Here is an 18,236-nt window from a genome sequence, read left to right on the forward strand (position 1 = left end):
ACACTGTAGTCCTATATGTTGCTCTCCAGTATCACAGCATTTGTCACTGCAGTAAAAATAGTGTACCCAGAGAAGGGGGAACAAACAGGAAGGAGACCACTGTTTGGAAAACAGAAGGTCAAAAATGCTCCTATAGGGATATGAACTAATTGCATAATTTGGATTCTAGCTTTAATGTACAATAAAAATGCAGTTTCTTGATCGGGGTAAACAACCTTTCAACTTTAGGGCTCCTGGACCTTTATGTAGAAGAGGGAATTTCAGCAGGTGCAGTTTGTTATCTCATAGCTGCTGAAATGCCTTCCTCTATACAACAGTTAAAGGTCCAGGAGTACTAAAGTTGAAAGGTTGGCCATCCCTGGACTAGATGAAGGCTTGCAAACAAGCTCAGCATTGGTTTTTATATAAACAACATCACTGTACTCTAGGATACGGGTCATAGAATGATCACATATTAGGATCTCTCCCACAGAATCTTTGGAAAGGTTCAGGTTGATGACTTTGAAATCTATGGCAGAAAACCTACAATAGAGGAATAAACCTTGAAATATGATCAAAACTTTTTCATGTTCCGGTGTTTTACTACAACACACAGAAGATAAGCATTTAAAATTCATGGTTTAGTCCAAAGGTGCAGAAACAGTCCATTTCACAAAGAACTGCATTTCAGATTGACCACTGAAGTTGTGGGGCTTCCTTTTTCTTTCCATCATTGTTTACTTCAGAAAAAAAAATACAATTCCAAAGCTCCTAAACAAATAAAGTCCAATTCAGCTTCATTTTAAATACATAAAATGTGCAAATTTATCCATGTCAAGCACATTTTCTAACATACAAAAATAAAGAACTTTGATCACTAGCATTAATAGACATAAACCATGTTATCTGGGAAGCTTTTGCTTGATAAATCAAGAAGTGGAAGACAAAACCAATGTTCTAAACTTGAATTAACAGCTGTCAAAATGCCAATTACACTTAATGCAGAAATGTACAGTGTTCACATAACTAACACAAATGGGGCCACATAAGAGACAGAAAATCCCCATGATGGAGTTTTAAATACCATTCATCCTCAGAAAAAAGTAAACCAGAATGGTGGCATTTTTTTAAAAAGGAAATTGTATACATCTTTTCACGAAACACAATACAATGTACTTCCCATTGCTGATGTGAAATAATGAAGTGAAATTACTGTTTTCAACAGTATGACCTACACACCACCAACATGAAGGTGCTTTATTTTGACAAATCAGGAGGTGGTGTTGTTTCAGTGCACCAAAATTCTATATTATAAATAATTACATCTTAAGGAATCTGGCATCAAGCTTTCACAGAACATCTTAAATACTTGCACTCTGAGCGTTAGAAATCCATTTTAAAGAAACACACACAACAAACAAGTTTTACTTACATTTTTGTTACAAACAATCCCTTTGTTGTTCCCCCCTCCCCTAAAAAAACTTAGACTCAAGTGATCACCTGTATTCTAATGGCATCAAATTTACAACACGGAAGTCATACAATTCAAAGTATTATATCCAATAGCAAAATCCTTTATCAACATATTTATAAAATTGGTAAATATATTCTTTATTACCAATTAGTTCAAGCTGTGTGTTTCAGAAACTGGTAGCACCACTTGTTTAAACTAGTCGTTACAGTATTTGTATGATAACTATCATATATCTGATATTCTTTAAAATATCTGATATTCTATTCAGTATCTACTTTTAGTTGTACAATATATTAGATGCTAGTTTGTTAAGTGATGTGTGAAAACTCGAACACTGATGGTTGAAATTCACCTGTTCTTGAACACACTAATGTTTCATGATGTAGGTAGTGTCTCTTTGCAGCACCATAATACTATTTGAACATACAGCTTTTAAGCTGTTGCCTGTTTTATTCCCTCCCCCCACATACTATATTTAGCAAAATACCAGTAAAGACAAAAGTTTTGCCCCTATAATGAGGCACATTTTGGCATATGTGCTAAATGCTGCTACACAGGCAGGTAAGTGCAAGTCATATAATGAAAGGAAGAATCCATAATTTAACTTTTTCATAGAAAAATATAAATCTATTCCCTGAATTATAAGGAAGAGAAGATCCAATATGTTTCACCACTAGAAAAGGAAACTGGGTTAGATCTTTTTCTGTCAAGGTTACATTTCACAATCATCTTCATCATCTGCGTATCTTACAGTCCTCCTGCCCCCATTTCTAGTTCTTATTTTGGAACGTCGGCTTACTCTTTTATACTTTGTGCAATCAAATTCCTCAGAATCATTCTCTTCCTTCACTTTGGGCCGTTTCCTTCTCTGGAGTGTTCTAGAAGGCTCAGAATACCCATCACTTAAGGTTTTTCCTGGTGGAGTGGCTTTCCTTTTCCTCTTTCTCTCTCCACTACTACTGATGCTTTTGGAATCTGACTGAGATTCTGAATCAGAAGAGGAACTGGAACTGCCATCAGGTTCAGATTTTGAGCTCCTTGAAGTCCCAGGTTTTCTGTCATCAGACAAAGCACTTCCTGGACTTTTCTCACCTTTTACAACCCTTGGGTTCCTCCTCGCACTTTTATCACCATACCCTTTTTCTAATTCAGAATCTGCTGTAAAGTTGCTTCTTGTTTTATGGTTAACAGGAGACTGTGACTGGCTTGAACCTGTTTGATTCTCAGATCTATTAGAAGGTCCTTCGTCAGAAGATTCTGCTACAAGTTTTTTCCTTTTAGGAAATATACCACCCGTGGTTCTGAGAGAGTATTTTCTTGAACTGTTGCAGTGTCTTTTGTTGTGTTCCACCATATTCTCATTTTCAGAGTCCAAATGTTGCTGTCCTGGTTCTCTGCTCTGTTTTCTAGCTCTATAAAAAGAGGTCTGACACTCTTTCTCCCCATTCTCACATTCCTGTAATTCAGTTTCACTTTCAGAGGGTGAAGGCAAATCCTCCAATATCATCTTTCGGGCAGCAGCAGAGGCATTGCGATGTGGCAATTTTCTATACTTGTGTCTTGTGTAGCCAACTTCTGAACCTGAGAGCTCTTCCTTTGTATCACTGATGAGCTTAATTTTACTTGCAGCCACAGCAGCACTTCGGCGTGGAACTTTTTTTCCATTAAGAGTGTTCCTTTCATTGACCAAATGTGCATAATTTTTGTCATTCTTCCTGTTCCTGAGTACTATTGGACTTTGCCTCATCTCTTGATGCGTTGATTCTACAAAATAAGAATTTAAAATTTAAAATACTGCATTCCCAACAGAAATTGTTCACTTAAATGTCTTAATATTTCCAGAGAGGTAGCCTGTTAGTCATGGCACCTTCAAGACTAACAAATGTATTGCAGCATAAGCTTCCATGGCCTACAGCTTCTTCATCAGATGCATGGTGCAATCCTCCTTCCCTCCCTCTCCTGAAAATGGAAGTGTCAAATGCAAGAGGAAATAAAGCGGTTTAAAGCCCATTCCTACTCTATGCTCAAGATACATTGGTATGCCACCACAAACACCGACACAATGACAGCACCACTGGCATAGAAGTCCTCATGCCAATGAAGACCAATTAAAGCACCACAGACACTGATGCAACATCAGAAAAACTCCATGCAGATGTCACTTGGATGTCACCTGGAAACCAGCTCAAGTCTGCCAGCAGAGAGGCAAAAACTAGAAAGAAATTGGACAAGGAAGAGACATACACCATATCCTAGACCTACCATTACAAAACGGACATCACAGACATCAGAAAAACACAATGCCAACCACACAGCTGACACAGGTAGGAAGAACATTGTAAAGAATGAAAAAGGGGAAACCAGCAGAAAATTCCACATTCTGCCACCCCCTGTGACAGAATATAGGATACATATTACATTTGCAGCCAATCACAGCACACCAACCCCAGTATTAAATCCCCTGCAAGGGGGGGCTATAACTCACATATGCAATATGAGGTTGTACCTCTCTGGTCTCTCAAAAGGGAGCTTTGGAGATGGAAACAATGCTGAAAGGGCACTTTCTGTACTTTGCACAAATAGCCTGTCATTCACATGTCTTAGAATTCTTATTGCAGTTACTGTATCGGTGGAGGTCTCCACACGCATACACACTCACACTCTATTGGAACCTCCCAACAGGAGCCAGTGATGAAGCAAAGGACACAGAATTTTTGTGCATGTGGCTAGCTGGGTGGGCCACTGCACTAGGTGCCCTGTATTATGTACCAGCCCAGTGACTGGCTCATGCAGTGATACTGTTGATAGGTCCATGTGCTAGAGCAGGGGTGCTCACACTTTTTTGGCTCGAGAGCTACTTGGCTCTCACTTTTTTGGCTCGAGAGCAAGGCCTGGAGATCTAACAGAGTTTTTTTACAATGTTCGCGCCATCATAACATATAACATTTATGTGTACAATGTATGTTGGTGTACCTTGCATAACCGCATGAGCCAATATTGCACAACACAACATAATTAACTATAAACATTTTTTGTAATTACTCGAGTTTACTTTGATGACTTGCACTGAAGTGAATCAGACAAGGATGCATAGTCCGGACAGTAGCTGCTGACAGCCAGCCTCAAGCACACTTCCAAATGTTCATCAGTGGGGCTTACTGCCAGGAAAGTGTGGCCAGAATGGCAGCCTAAGAGCCCAATCCTAGGCAGGCCTACTCAGAAGTAAGGCCCAATCTAGTTAATGGGCCTTACTCGCAGGAAAGTTCAGGCAGGGCTGCAGCTCTCGACCTTCCAGGCTCCCACCCGGCCTAGAACAGACCCAAACAGGAACCACACGAGTACCTCTGGAAAGCCCTGGGAAGGAGCGCCTGCCTGTCTGCTGTGCTGCTCGCGCACCTTTGGCCGGCGGAAGGGAGGAGGAGGGCCTAACTCCAGGGAGACAAAAGCCACCGGGGGGGCCTTCGCCCGAGCCGCGGGGGAAGCGGGTCACAGGCCTCTGCGACACAGAACGAGGGGAGGAGAGGGGAGGGGGCCGGCTGGCCGCGCACGCACAGCCCAGGGCGCACAACGATCCGGCGACTAGGCCACTGTGGGGAAGGGGAGCACTGAGGCGCCCCTCGATTGCCCTCGAAGCGGCCCCGGGAACAAACCTCGCGAAGGGGGGAGAAGGAACCGCCCCTGCGCCAGCGCTTCTCCCCCCAGCCCCCCTCAGAGGGACGAGCCCGCTCAGCCATGCTCCCCGAAGCAGCGGCAGGACAGTGCCGCTCCACCCAAGCCGCCGAGGGACCAGGACCACAGCAGCCCTGAGCGCCCCCACCTGCGCTGACGCCACGGCCAGGCAGCCCCCTCAGCCCAGCAAGGTGCACGATCGACTCACTGTTGCCTAGCGATTGACCGGTCGATCGCGAGCAACGTTTTGAGCACCCCTGTGCTAGAGTGTCCCAGCTGGGTGTGCCAGTTTGAGGTGATGCAAGGTATTAAATGCCCAATGTGGTGCTTTTTGCCTCTTTCCTGCTGTAGCTAGGGAGTTAGTGAGCAGCTTTACAGTGTACCTGATGCGAGTTCTAGTTCTGGTGAGTTTCCCTCCCTCTTTTGTTCCTTCCATGGGCATTTCTGGCAAGTCATGCAAAAGACAAGTGTCGTCCTGGTTAGAGTAAGTGCCTTGGCTCAACTCAAACTTGCCTGGCTTTTTCTTTGTGCACAGAGCTACCATCACCCTGAATTGCCAGTGTGCTTTTGAAGCTCCCCTTGCAACTTGTTCCATTCTCTTCCCTGGTAAACGTCACCCTGGTGCAGAAGTGTAGATAGGTCATTTGACACCCCACCTTCTATAGACAAAATTATTTTCAGTAACAGCCCTAACATGAATAATGGCCAGAAAAGAAATACAGTGAACATTTCCGCACAGGCAGGTATGAAGTCAGTGCCCTCCCTGCTGTTGCTGCCCTTCATGTAGTACTCAGTGACATACTGCCCCTGCATCCATCTACCTGGAGGTTACCACCTACACAAAGTTAAATGAATTAGTTCTAAAAACCTACCTTTTCTAGTTACTTCAGATTCAGGACTAGTTAAAGTGTTCGGCAGATCCTCGGGAACTTCATCCAGACTTCTGTCCTCTGACATATGGCTTTTGGAGGAGTTTCTCCCTGAAACTTCCACTGATGATTTCAACTTCGGGTGCTCGTTATAACCAGCTTTGTGCTGGTTCCTATGAGCTTTAATAGGCCTTTTCTTTTTTGCAGCGCTATCAGAATCTGAACTTCTATTTTCAGTCCCGCTGTCATATCTTCTAGCAGCAGCAGGACCAGGCTGAGAGAGTTTTCTTTTGTCACACTGCCCATTTAGTTCTTCATCAGACTGTTGGCCTTTACCCTCTGAACAGGCCAATCTCTTTCTTGCTAGAGATACAACACTATTATGCTTCAGATTTTCAGTTTTTCTCCCACAGCCCCCAGTTTCTGAGCTGGAAAGATCCTCCGCATCACTCACAAGTCTCAATTTATTAACTGCCACAGTAGCACTTCTACGTGTTAGTCTTTGATAACAATGACGCTCATTATTCTGCATTTTATGAACTTCCTCCTCTTTTTGAGAATCACTTTCATATAGTCTTTTCCTGGCAGTTTGTCTACGTCCATTTTCTTGGATGACACATTCTATAAAGGCAGGCAAAAAGTATGTAAATCAGACTCAGAATGGACAGCACATTAACAAAAGATCGCTCTTTTGAAAATTCACACATGTATGATAAGGACGTGAGTGCAGAATGTCCCACGTTATCTGTGGTGGTTCTGTTCCAGGAAACCCACCCCCCCAATGATAAAGAAACCTGCGGAAATGGGAAGGGTTTGGGGGGACCTGTAATCCTCCAGAAGGGTTGGGAGCTGTGCTCCCATTGCCTCCAGAGAATGTTCTGAGGAAGTTCCTTTGAGAGACCTGATGTTTTAAGACCTTAAAAGGCCTTCAGATGGCCAGTTTTCCAGACACAGAAATGACTTCTAAAGCCTCCCAAAGGCCTTAGAAGGCGTTCTGAGGGCTAGGGATGCTGCATGCGGCCTCCTTAGCCCTTAGAATACCCTATGAAGGGCCCATGTGGGTCCCACCTATGGGTTCGGGGACCCATGGATAATGAAATTCACGAGTTCCAAATCTACCGATACAGCAGGCACACTATGTAATTAAATATAGCTGAAGATAACATAGCATATGTAGATACATATTACATTCCAGCAAAATCTTTTCATATTTAACTTACCTAACTTCATCCTCAGTGTTCTATAAAATGAGTGCAGAAGTTGACAAGATATATTATGGTCTTCTGACCTTTCAAAGCATTATAAGACATCTGACATTTAAGACTGAGTTTTTCACAATTTAATGTACATTTCCCGATTACTATTTTTAGATATTAAAACGCATAACATTTCTCTCATTATAGCACATACTTCTGAGCAAAGGACTGCACTGCTAGTTAACCTAACTGAACACTGAAGGATTGAGAAGGAGCTTAACTTAAAGAACAAGTTAAGAAATAAGTCCCACTAAGTTCAACGGGGCTTACTCCCAGGAAAGTGTGTATTGGGTTGCAGCCTAGGACTGTGGTCCTGTGCAGTCACGCTGCTTATATTCTATATACTTTAAGTGCACTAAATAACTTGTGCTGGATTGTGACTGGACAAATAGTCAGGGAACAGAATATAAGAAAGTTTGACGTTTGTACTAATGAAGGCTACAAAGAAACATGAAGTTAGTGTAAAAAAAATCAGTTGTGTGTTCTAACATTTCAAAAACATACAAGATACATCACCTTTTTGGACGGTTTCCTTTTTCCTCTGTTTTGTTCCTTCATCAGTTTTCTCAGTGAAGTTACTGCCATCAGTTTCAGACTCCAAAGCAGATGAACACTTGGAGCTACTGTTGGGTTGTCTTGAAGCCTCAGAAAAGCTCTCCCAAAAAGTAGCTCCCTCATCCTCTTGCTCTGAATTGGCTGTTTCCTCTGAGTCACTGAGAACTTTTGCTTTTCTGAAGTGAGTGGATGGCTTTTCCCTAGTTGGTTTTGTTAAGCCATTGCATCCCTCTCGTTCAGACTCTACCTCAGAGTTGCTCCTCACATCATTTCTAAGTGCAGAAGGAAACTGATGAGAGGTTTTCTGAACACACCCATCCTCCGACACCAACCTTTTGGACTCTTCTTCTGAAAATTCCACAGAGGGTTTTGTTTTGGGTGAGATGCAGCGGGTAGTTCTATGTGGCTGCTTATGGCCATTTATATGGCTGCTTGGTGTTTTCTGCATGACGCTTCTAGAATCTGAACTTTCACTTTCAGATTCACTTACATGCCTTTTCCTAATAGCCAAGGGAGCAGAGGCAGCTTTGGTGGTTTTCCTTTTGTTATTCTGTTGGTCTCTGTCACTTTCAGAAAGTGTTGAACTGTCTTCCTCGAAGTCATCTAAAAACACTTTTCTGGCAGCGGCAGAAGCGCTGCGATGAGGCAATTTTCTGTGTTTGCTTCTAATACCAACACTTTCTGAACTGGAGAGCTCCTCCTCCTCTACGTCGCTCATAAGTCTTAACTTATTAGCTGCCACAGTAGCACTTCTTCGAGGAATTTTTCTGTGTCTTCCATGTCTACTACTCAAGATTTCATGAGGCTCTCTTGAATGATCACTCTCTCTGTCATATATCCTTTTCCTGGTAACTCTTTGGCTAGTTCCATTCTCCTGAGAAGCTAGACATTAAGATATGCAGATACCATTTACAGATCTTGAATATATTTTTAACAATGTATATAATTGCTTATTCCAAAACTAAGAATCATCCAAAGCCTTGGACCAAGTTTTTGGTCAAACTCTACTGCTGAAATTCTATTCTTTTTTGACAAGATTTAAAATGTTCATATCACAACCATGCAAAACACTATAGGAAAAGGGCATTTACGAATCTTGTTGTAAATGCACTTTGGTTTAACAAGTTCTTTACTCATTCTGACTTACACTTGCACAAATGAAATTAGAATGCTACATAGCACCTTTAAATATAGAGATGCCAAAGCAGCATCTGATTGCAAAGAACAGGTTGTTTCTTGGCTTCCAGTCAGTTTACAGGCCAAATTCAAAACACTGTCTTTAACAAAGTCTTAAAATCTCAGGTTCCAGGTTACCGTATGGTACTCCTACAAGTCCCATCCTGTGCTTTCAGGTCATCTGACAGAGCCCTGCTACGTACATTTCCCATGGAAAGCTAGGCTGATGAGCAAGGTTGTATTATCAGGGTGCCCTCAAATATTTCAGAGGGCTTTCAGACTGGTGATTGGATTTTATTAGACTGTTTCATGCCATCAGTATTTTAATCTACTGTCATATATTACTATTACCAAATATACTGCCCCATTGGTTTTAATATTTTAGCTACTTTAGGTGAAATTGGTTTTATATTCCTTTTAATGATTTCTGTCACTTTTAGGGTGCCTTGAGAGTCCTTGCTGAACCAAACAGCTTGAGTACAAATTTCAAACTATGTACACAGTTGTATAGTTGAAAGAACTGGGATAGGAGACTCTGGTTTTGCAATCAGTATCGGTTGACTTACTCTTACCAATTTGCTTTTGCTGATACACTCTGTTTCTAGTAACCCTGAAGTTACTATTCTTTTTCCTGGATGTTCCATTGCGTAATAAAGGAGATGAAAGAGCTGCAGAGCTTTCTTTGCTTTCCTCCGAACTACTTGAAGACGAAGCAGTTGTTGAGTGTTCTAGATCACTTTCTGGAAAAGTCAGGTAATTTCATGCTAATCAAATTTCAAGCATTTTCTTCATTTAGAGATACTTCAGTACAATGTCTAGAAATTGGCAGATACGACAAAGGTGTTTGAAATGTTCCCTATTTTGTTACTGTTTGTTTCCAAATAATCCAAATTCCATTTTTAACTCAGTTTCTAAAAAATAACTTTTGTCAAATTACAGCACTGGCAGTCAAAATTGAGTCCTAAGAAATGTTATAGGTAAAACATGTATGACACTGAGTAAGAACGCACCTTGTACACATCAAAGCTTTACTAAAGCTTGCTTTAGAAATTGTGTTTTCTAAAGTGAAGCAGCAAAGACAAATTTAGTACTCCACAGAAAAAAATTCTGCATTCACACACACTAAATTTATACTTAAGAATAAGATAATTGTATAGCCTGGTCTAGTCTTTTCTCCCACTTTTTAAAAACTCTTACAGACAATGATGTATTTAAGCCATCTGCTGCCCAGGGGCACAGAAAATTTTGGCTGCTGGTGAGTTGACAGTCTGGTCGGAACCCAGACACCATGGAAGCTGGAAAAATGACAACAGATCGTGTGGGGGCACTGGATGGTGGCGATGCCCCTGCCAGGTATGCTGCCCGGGTACACTACTGCTTAGATACAGGTGGAGCCTATTTATTCATGGAATTTCTCAGAAAGGCCACAGAAAGCCTTGGAGGCCACTGCTCCAGAGGCAACCTCCACAAGCCTCAGAAAGGTCCTAGAAGGGCACTTCCGGTTTTCAGAAAGGACCCAGAAAACCTTGGAGGCCACTTCTCCAGAGGCAATGAGCTGTGCTCCGGTTATCTCCAGAGGCTCTTCTGAGGCCCATGAAGGCCGCACGCAGCCTCCAAAAGCCTCAGAAAGGCCTCCTGAGGTCCTAGAAGGGCATTTCTGGTTTTCACCCGAAAACTGGAAGTGCCTCTCTAGGACCTCTGGAGGCAATTCTGAGGCCTGAGGAGGCTGCATACAGCCTCCTTGGGCCTCAGAAGAACCTCTGAAGGCGAGACCACATGCAGCCTCCACAGGCCTCTGGAGGTCCTGGAAGGACACTTCCAGTTTTTGTTTGAAAACTGGAAGTGCCCTTCTAAGACCTCCAGAGGCCGGTTTGAGGCCCATGGAGGCTGCACGTGGCCTCCACAGGCCTCAGAACAGCTCCAGACATGACTTGAGGAAGGCTCCAGTTGTGTTCAGAGTTGGGTGGACCCTGAACTTTGCATGACTTCGTTTCATGAGAAATTTGGTATTTGCATAGGTTCCAGGAATGGAACCCTTGCAAATAATGAGGGTCCACCTATATTATTTAATTGTGGCTATTTAAAATGGGGCCAAAACAATCCCTTAAAGCAGGGATGACTATGAGCCATGGCTCCCCGGGGAGCCATGGAATCCTTGAGAAAAACCTGTTGCCCCATACAATGAATAGGACTGTAGCCCTAATAGGGAGCGATGACCAAAGTAGGTCAAGGGAGCCACCAGTCGAAAAAGTTTGGGAACCACTGCCTTCAAGATTGAAACATAAACTAAGTCGCAAGTGCATATTCTTAATTCATACTTGTTTATTATTTTTTGTTTAGATGGAGCGGTAACCACTTCAGGAGCTGGTGAGGATCACAGGAGACCCATCAAGGCCAGCAGAGTTCTATATGTGGTAAGGGAACAGATACTCTCTTACCCTGAGGAGACTCCAGTGGCTGCTCTGGCCCCATGGGATACAGCAGCAGCTATTTTGGTGCCACTGTACCACATGACACTAGGGCAGCATAGGATTGGGCTACCCATCTACTAATCCACGACATACCAACAAAACCCAAGTTTTCAGCAGCACTTCAGAAATAGCAAAAGCTACCTTCACCTTTCCGCTGCAAAGTCCTGATGAAATTAGTGCATTTTAAGTGCCTTCTTAGACGTGAAGAGGCAGGGAAACAAAACCCTTGAGAGGTTGATGATGTTGCATGAGATTGTTCCATTTCATCCTCCTCACTGCAATCCCCCCAAAAGCTAGTATACAGTATATGCCAATTTAAATTCCATAAGCTACATTTTTTAAGCAGGTTAGGAATTTTAAAAGTGAGCAAAATTTAAATTCTGCAACGCTAGTGTATAGCGATCATACTGGAAGATGGGAAAATTTGGTGTCGTCTACCTTGATTTTAGAAACAAATTTTAACATTGAAAAGTGCAAGTCTGCCTGTGTTCAGATTAATTTTATCACGAAGACAGAAGGGGAGTTTTGAAGTAAGGGATAAATATTCCTTTGACAATTTGTTTCGAGAAGTTAGAAGTTGGACTGAAAATCATACTCACCTGATGACAATGTGGAGGTGTGCACTATGACTGCATTTCTTGCTCGTCCGTTTTTCCCCAAAGATGATGCAGTGGTGGAGTCAGAGGATATGCCAGGAATACTACGGCTGGAGCTGCTAGCATGTGTTTTATGGCTTGTCACACAGAATGCTCTGCTTGAGGTATTTTGGTTAGATGAGTCTTCTGGCTCAGATTGACTTTTTGCCTGAGATTTACATTGCTTCTGTTTTGTATTTCTTGACAAAAAACAAAATGAAAATGTGATATCCATGAATGTGAAATTTATAAAATTACAATGACATTTTAACATAAGGGCAATGCTCTCCTTGGTATTTCAGCAGTATTTTTCCAATTCTTTTCTTCACAGTCTGTGCTAGCTAATGGAGTGATTTTAAGATGCACCACAACCAAAGTGAAATAAGATAACTTCCCACCTACGTTATCAATAATGAGGTTTAAAAAATGCATGGAAACCAAGACTATTTTAAAATCCGTCATGCAGATCTTCATGTAATGTTTCTTCAAGTTCTAACCAGCTATAGTGCCACTGCTTATTTTTGTAATTTATATTGTTCTAATTATTTTTGTAAACTGAACACCTGGTGAGGTAAACTTGTCCGCCTTTTAAAATGTCTAAGACAGATCAAACATGCAAGAAGCACTCCTATCTACTCTAGAAGTACCTCTATTGATTAAATCTAGAGAATGGAATGCATTCTACTTCACTCTGCTCACATATATATAAAAATATAAAACACATCTTTGGCAGTAACATGTGAAGAATTTATGAACACCCCTTACTGGACAACAGGCAAGCAGAGTCTCCCCAAAGAAATGAATATGTATGCAACCTTGAGCTTTCTGGAGAAAACTGAGAAATAAAACTCATTATGTTGTAACCTAAGAATTTATGCCATGTCAGAGACCTTTACCAAGTCTGTAACAAACAAGTCAGAAGACTGAAGTTTGGACTGTCTAAAAAAAGTAAAGCATCCACTACCAAGCTGACGCTGAAACAGATGAGGCAGAACATCTATAGCATACCCTGAGGCCAGATTAAACTAGTTTTAGCAGCCAAAAACTTTTCAGTGGATCAGATGAGTGGATTTATTTTGTGTATCTTAGCCTCTCATTAAGAATATCCTGGGCAGCCCAATCCTAAGCTACCCAGTGCCCAGAGGAGCAACAGTGCCAAAATGACTACCACTGCATCCTATGGTCACTACAGCAGCCACCAAAGTCTCCTTCAGGGAAGGGAACATATGTCCCCTTTCCCGAGGTAAGGATGCAGTGGGTCTGCAATGGGTCTACTCTAGTCTGCCCTGGCTATTTTGCCAGCATAGATTGGAGGAGCTCCGTATTTGGCTTTTTAGCCTGACACAGAGCATTGGATCCAACAGAGTAGGACCCCACCGGTCCCACCACCTCCTGCCTCAGTTTCTCCCCCATCCTGCCCTCCCCCTGGCTCCAGAAAACTCCCCCCCCCCGAATGGTGCTTAGCCAGCGCTGGCAGTTCCTATGCAGAGGGTGCTGTAAACATGTTTTACAGAATGTTTACAACACCCAGCACCAGCAGTATACTACCAGCACTAAAGTATACCAGCAGTATACTACCAGCACTAAAGAGTTCAGGATTGGGCTCTAAACCACTGCAAATAGGAATGCTTTTATGAAGAAATATTACTTCTCCTGTTAATGAAGAATGTCCTTCAGCTAAAAACATAAATCAACTAAACAATTTACCTGAGTGTTTTGGTCCAGTGCTGTACAGATTTACTCTGACTTTGATACTTCTTATTGCATCTCTGACTTCTTCGCAACCTCTCATTGTGTTTTTGTCCAGTTCTAAAGTCAGAGATTATTCTTCTCATTTTTTCCTCAAATAGTGCAGATAACCTCAATGTCATACTATATATCTAGATTGGAAAGTGCATATTCAGAATCAGTCTTTTAATGAAACCCATTATAAAATTAGAGACCCAGTGACCCAAAATACATCATAATATTTTCTGCACTAGCATACAATAAAATGTGGGAACAGCTAACTTTTTAGAAGATCCAGATGTTTGAGCTTAATAAAATATGTTCAATTCAGTCATTTTGACAAGACGCTACTTTAGCCAACCATTCATGCATTTTTGGCATCCTTCTACTTTGCAATTTGGTTGTGATTAACCTAGTGCAGAATTAAGTACACTGCAAACCAATTCAAAACAGATTTTCTGAATGACATTAGGAAAAATATGATGGTGAATGATTGAGCAATAACTACCCTATTGTCACCTTCACATATCCTTTCCCAGAATGTTTTAATCAAAACACATTTCCACCATACGTGGCAAACAAACTGCAGCTGGAATTCAAGAGATTGTTTTTAAGCTTTCAAAACATTTTGTTTACTGACATAAGAACTTTGCAAAGCATTTCCACTGAATTAAGAGTGAAGAGGCTGCTAATAATTTTTGTTGCCTTTCCTGTAATCAAGCTCAAGTACATGCCACAAAAACAAATGTCATTCTGCCTCAGCTTATCCCTGTCTCTATTTCCCTTTCATTCCACCATCTTCTTTGTGCTTATCTAGACTATGTTCCACAGGACAGAGCCCTGTCCTCTCATTCTATGCAAAGCACCATGTACATTGCTAGAATAATAGAGCTCTTAAAAGATTTACAGCTTCCTCTATTTTATAAAGCATGATGGGGGAGCTCTGAAAATAGATTCCTCTCTTTAGTCCAAGGCTATTTCCTGATATCAACTATTTCATTAAGATCTGATTTTTGATAGATGCCACTGTCTGGATTCATTCAAGAATGGGTTTCTTGCCCCATTCTTATTCTAAGCTTAACAGAGGCCTTAGAAGGCCTTCTGAGGGCCAGAGAGGCTGCATCTGGCCTCTCCTGCCCTCAGAAGGCCTCTGGGATGTGACAGTTGGGGGGCATTTTCCTTGGTGGGAGGGCAGCATTTTGCCACTGATAGACAGACAGTAGATAAGGAAGAGCCAGTTGATGGAATTTTTCACATGAAACAAATACAAGTAGAAGTGAAATTGCATGATTGATCTTCCACTTCCCAGGCATAAAACATTAAAGCGGTTATTTAGAACAGAGTAAAACAATGAATTTGGAAGTAAAAATCACGTATGATCCGGGAGGGTTTCATGGTTACCATGGAAAATGTTAGTTCATTCAGATCTGGTGGCTAATTCCATTTGGTCAAACATTTCTCTCTGTGCTTGTGTTTTAAAACTGGCTCAGAAACTACAAGACTACCTGTATGTCTGTATGCAAACTGGTACCTACAGAACCAGGATTTGTTATTACATTACCACCATACCAACAGCTTATCTTAAGACTCTGGTTTTCTGCTAATTTCTATATAAACTGGTACATATGCCAATTATACTAGTATGGTAAATGATTCAGAAACATTACCTTGGACCTTTTGTTTGGGGTATATGCTTTAGCATTGCCAAATATTAATCTGATATCTTTGCACAGTTCCATTGGAGTATGATAGTTTCCCGCTTCTAGCGTCTCCTTCACTGTGCCCAAGTCCATTGGTGTGTCAATAATCTCCCTGTAGTCCTATATGTAAAGATACATAATATTCTATTATTTAAGGCATTTGGGCAAGACAAATGAGTTTTCTTACAGAGAAGTGCAACCTGTGGGATAAAATTCAAACATGACTTTGCCCTGCATGCAAAATGATCCAAAGTCATTCCTGCATAGGTTTTTTCCCCACAAACAAAAAGAAGCACAGTCACCAAAGCCACTTGCCTATAAGTCGATCCCACAGATAAGTCGAGGGCAGGTTTTGAAACAATCATGGAATTTTCTATGACCCTTGGATAAGTTGGGGGTTAAAATTAGGGCGGTGTCTGACTATAATTTTGTCTGATTTTACCTGAGGTCAGATCCTGAAAAATAACCTACCACTAACTGTTACCTAAGAACTGTAGTCTCTAATTTATTAAAAACATAGTAAAAGATCATAAGATACATTTTTATTCTTTTTAAATTCTAGTCTTCACCTCCTTTTTGTAAACACTATCAGAGGAAGTGCACTGTAAACGACATACCAGTAGAACAGTGGTTCCCAACCTGGTATTCATGTACTCCCAGAGACACTCAACAGGACCTTTAGGGGTATTAGAAAAAGTATGTAATGGTAGAAAAAGCCAGGTCGTGCTCCAGAATGCCTTGCAAGGACCAGCAAGGCAGGAAGGAAGGTAGCTAAGTTGACTGTGAAAGCCCCACCAATAGCTAGATTTTGGTCATCAATTCATCTATGAACCAGTGATTGAAAACCAGCACAGTAAAAATGCTGAAACATAATATGGAAAGTGATCAATCACCCAGAATTTCTTAGCACACTTCTAGTGCAAAACAGTGCAAAGACAGAGTCTTCTGTTCTTCAAACAGATGAAAAGAGAAAATATGTGATAAATACATGAAGTCTGGGTTTTCATAAAGAGGAGATGAGGGCTTGTATTATTACGGACATTTTGCTAATATGAAGGGTACAATTTATGGAAATGGGCTGCCAAGGGATATGCAAGTGAAAAAGGTTGGGAACCACTGCAGGAGAACCATGAATCAAATCCACCTTTAAGCTGTCTGGTGCGTTAAGCCAGAAGCTTTACATACAACATACAACCCATAACACAAAACTGAGAGTGTGCAATTAAATTCACAGCAGAGAGATGAGATATTTGCAACCCTTTTTACTCAGAAGTAGACCCACTGCTTTCCATGGGAGTTATTCTTAAATAATGGTGCACTGAATTGTAGCCTGGGACTTTGTTTCAAATGGAAAGGAGGATCCCATCCTGGTGTTGAAAAAAAAAGACCTGCTTTGCAAGCATTTGCAAAGCAGAACCAGGCTGCAGCAAAAGGAAGGAGAATAAAAGGTTAACTTTGGCTGGAATTTCCCAGTGAAGTTGCTTCTAATGAGTAGTGCCTGAGTGCTGCTTGAGAAAGAAACAGAAACTTTTCAGAGTTGAAAGGCTCTGCCCTCTGATTGACCCGGAGATAAGGTGAAGTGATAATTGCAGCTTGATTACTTGGCAAAATTTTTACCTACTATAGGCAAGTATCTATGGTGTCAACCAACTCTGTACATGCAACTCCACAACTGTTTTACTGTTAATTTCTTTCCTCCGTAGAGAATGGCATTAGCATACCAAATCCATACTGACAGAGGAGGAAAGATCCCATGACAAGGCAAGACTATTCTTGCAGACTCTTGCTCACAGATCTAGTCTTCCAGATCACTATGGATTTTGTAATTCCAATGTAACATTCTTCCCTTGTGTTCATTCTTCCATAACCATTCCAGCGTAAAAGTGTTTCATAAGATATGCTTCGGGATTTGTTAGAATCTTCTCAGCACTCAGCTCTAGCTTTCAAGAGTTTCTAGGTGCTGTTGTGAGGAAATGGGGAAAAGGGGAAACCACCCCAATAGCATAGCATTTCTGTTTCTAAAGACTCAAAAACTAGAAGGAAATAAAAGTACCTCAATACTAATCTACATGTGGAACAGTACAATCTAATCTACTTTAGTAATCATTTGCATAGAACCAGGTTGTAGTCGCTATTCTAGAGTATTTAATCCCGAACTGGAGGGAATCACTTTACAGGTATCCTTGCCACCTTCTCTAGTTCTGGAAACAGAAATTGTCACACAATATCTATGAAAATAGCTAGACCACTACTGAATAGTAATGTCTCTGGGTCAACCTAAGCCCGCGGCACTCAAACTAGCAACCGCTGTGCGCTTGAAATGTAGTCCCGGTCCAGACTGCATACAAGCATTCTGCCCAGGCGCCATGCAAAGTCTTCCTTGTTTGGAGGACAGGGACACTCTGGGCCATCTGCCTGCTTAGCATCCCAGAAGGCCGCACAGCAGGATGTCCGGGTAGATGCAACTGCCTAGAGCAGGGGTGTCCAAAGTTTTTGGCAGGAGGGTCACATCTCTCTGACACAGTGTTGGGAGCCAAATTAATTTACATTTCAAATTTGAATAAATTTGCATAAATGAATATATTACAGATGAACATATATGAATGAATGAAGGTCTTGCAATAGCTCAAGGCCTATAAAAGGCCTTGCACAAAGCAAGGCTGGCTTTTCCTTTGCTGCTGCTACTGCATCACAGACATGAAACAACAAGCAGTGGAGGGAGCC

At 41.6% G+C, this 18,236-nt stretch overlaps 1 protein-coding gene across 2 annotated transcripts in view; it reads right to left on the reverse strand.

Annotated features, from left to right (window-relative positions):
• Positions 1-450: 450 nt before the first annotated feature.
• Positions 451-18,236, reverse strand: part of BRWD1 (bromodomain and WD repeat domain containing 1) — a 72,848-nt gene continuing 55,062 nt past the window's right edge. For both annotated transcript variants that reach the window (XM_066622283.1, XM_066622282.1), the window contains exons 36-42: positions 15,480-15,632; positions 13,792-13,964; positions 12,049-12,284; positions 9,551-9,718; positions 7,764-8,684; positions 5,995-6,612; positions 451-3,217 (exon numbers count right to left, since the gene is read on the reverse strand). In XM_066622283.1, coding sequence (XP_066478380.1) covers positions 2,166-3,217; positions 5,995-6,612; positions 7,764-8,684; positions 9,551-9,718; positions 12,049-12,284; positions 13,792-13,964; positions 15,480-15,632 — 3,321 coding nt within the window. In that variant the 3' untranslated portion in view covers positions 451-2,165. The remainder of the gene's footprint in view (positions 3,218-5,994; positions 6,613-7,763; positions 8,685-9,550; positions 9,719-12,048; positions 12,285-13,791; positions 13,965-15,479; positions 15,633-18,236) is intronic.

Source organism: Tiliqua scincoides, chromosome 3 (assembly GCF_035046505.1).
Source record: "Tiliqua scincoides isolate rTilSci1 chromosome 3, rTilSci1.hap2, whole genome shotgun sequence".
Taxonomy (NCBI): Eukaryota; Metazoa; Chordata; class Lepidosauria; order Squamata; family Scincidae; genus Tiliqua; species Tiliqua scincoides.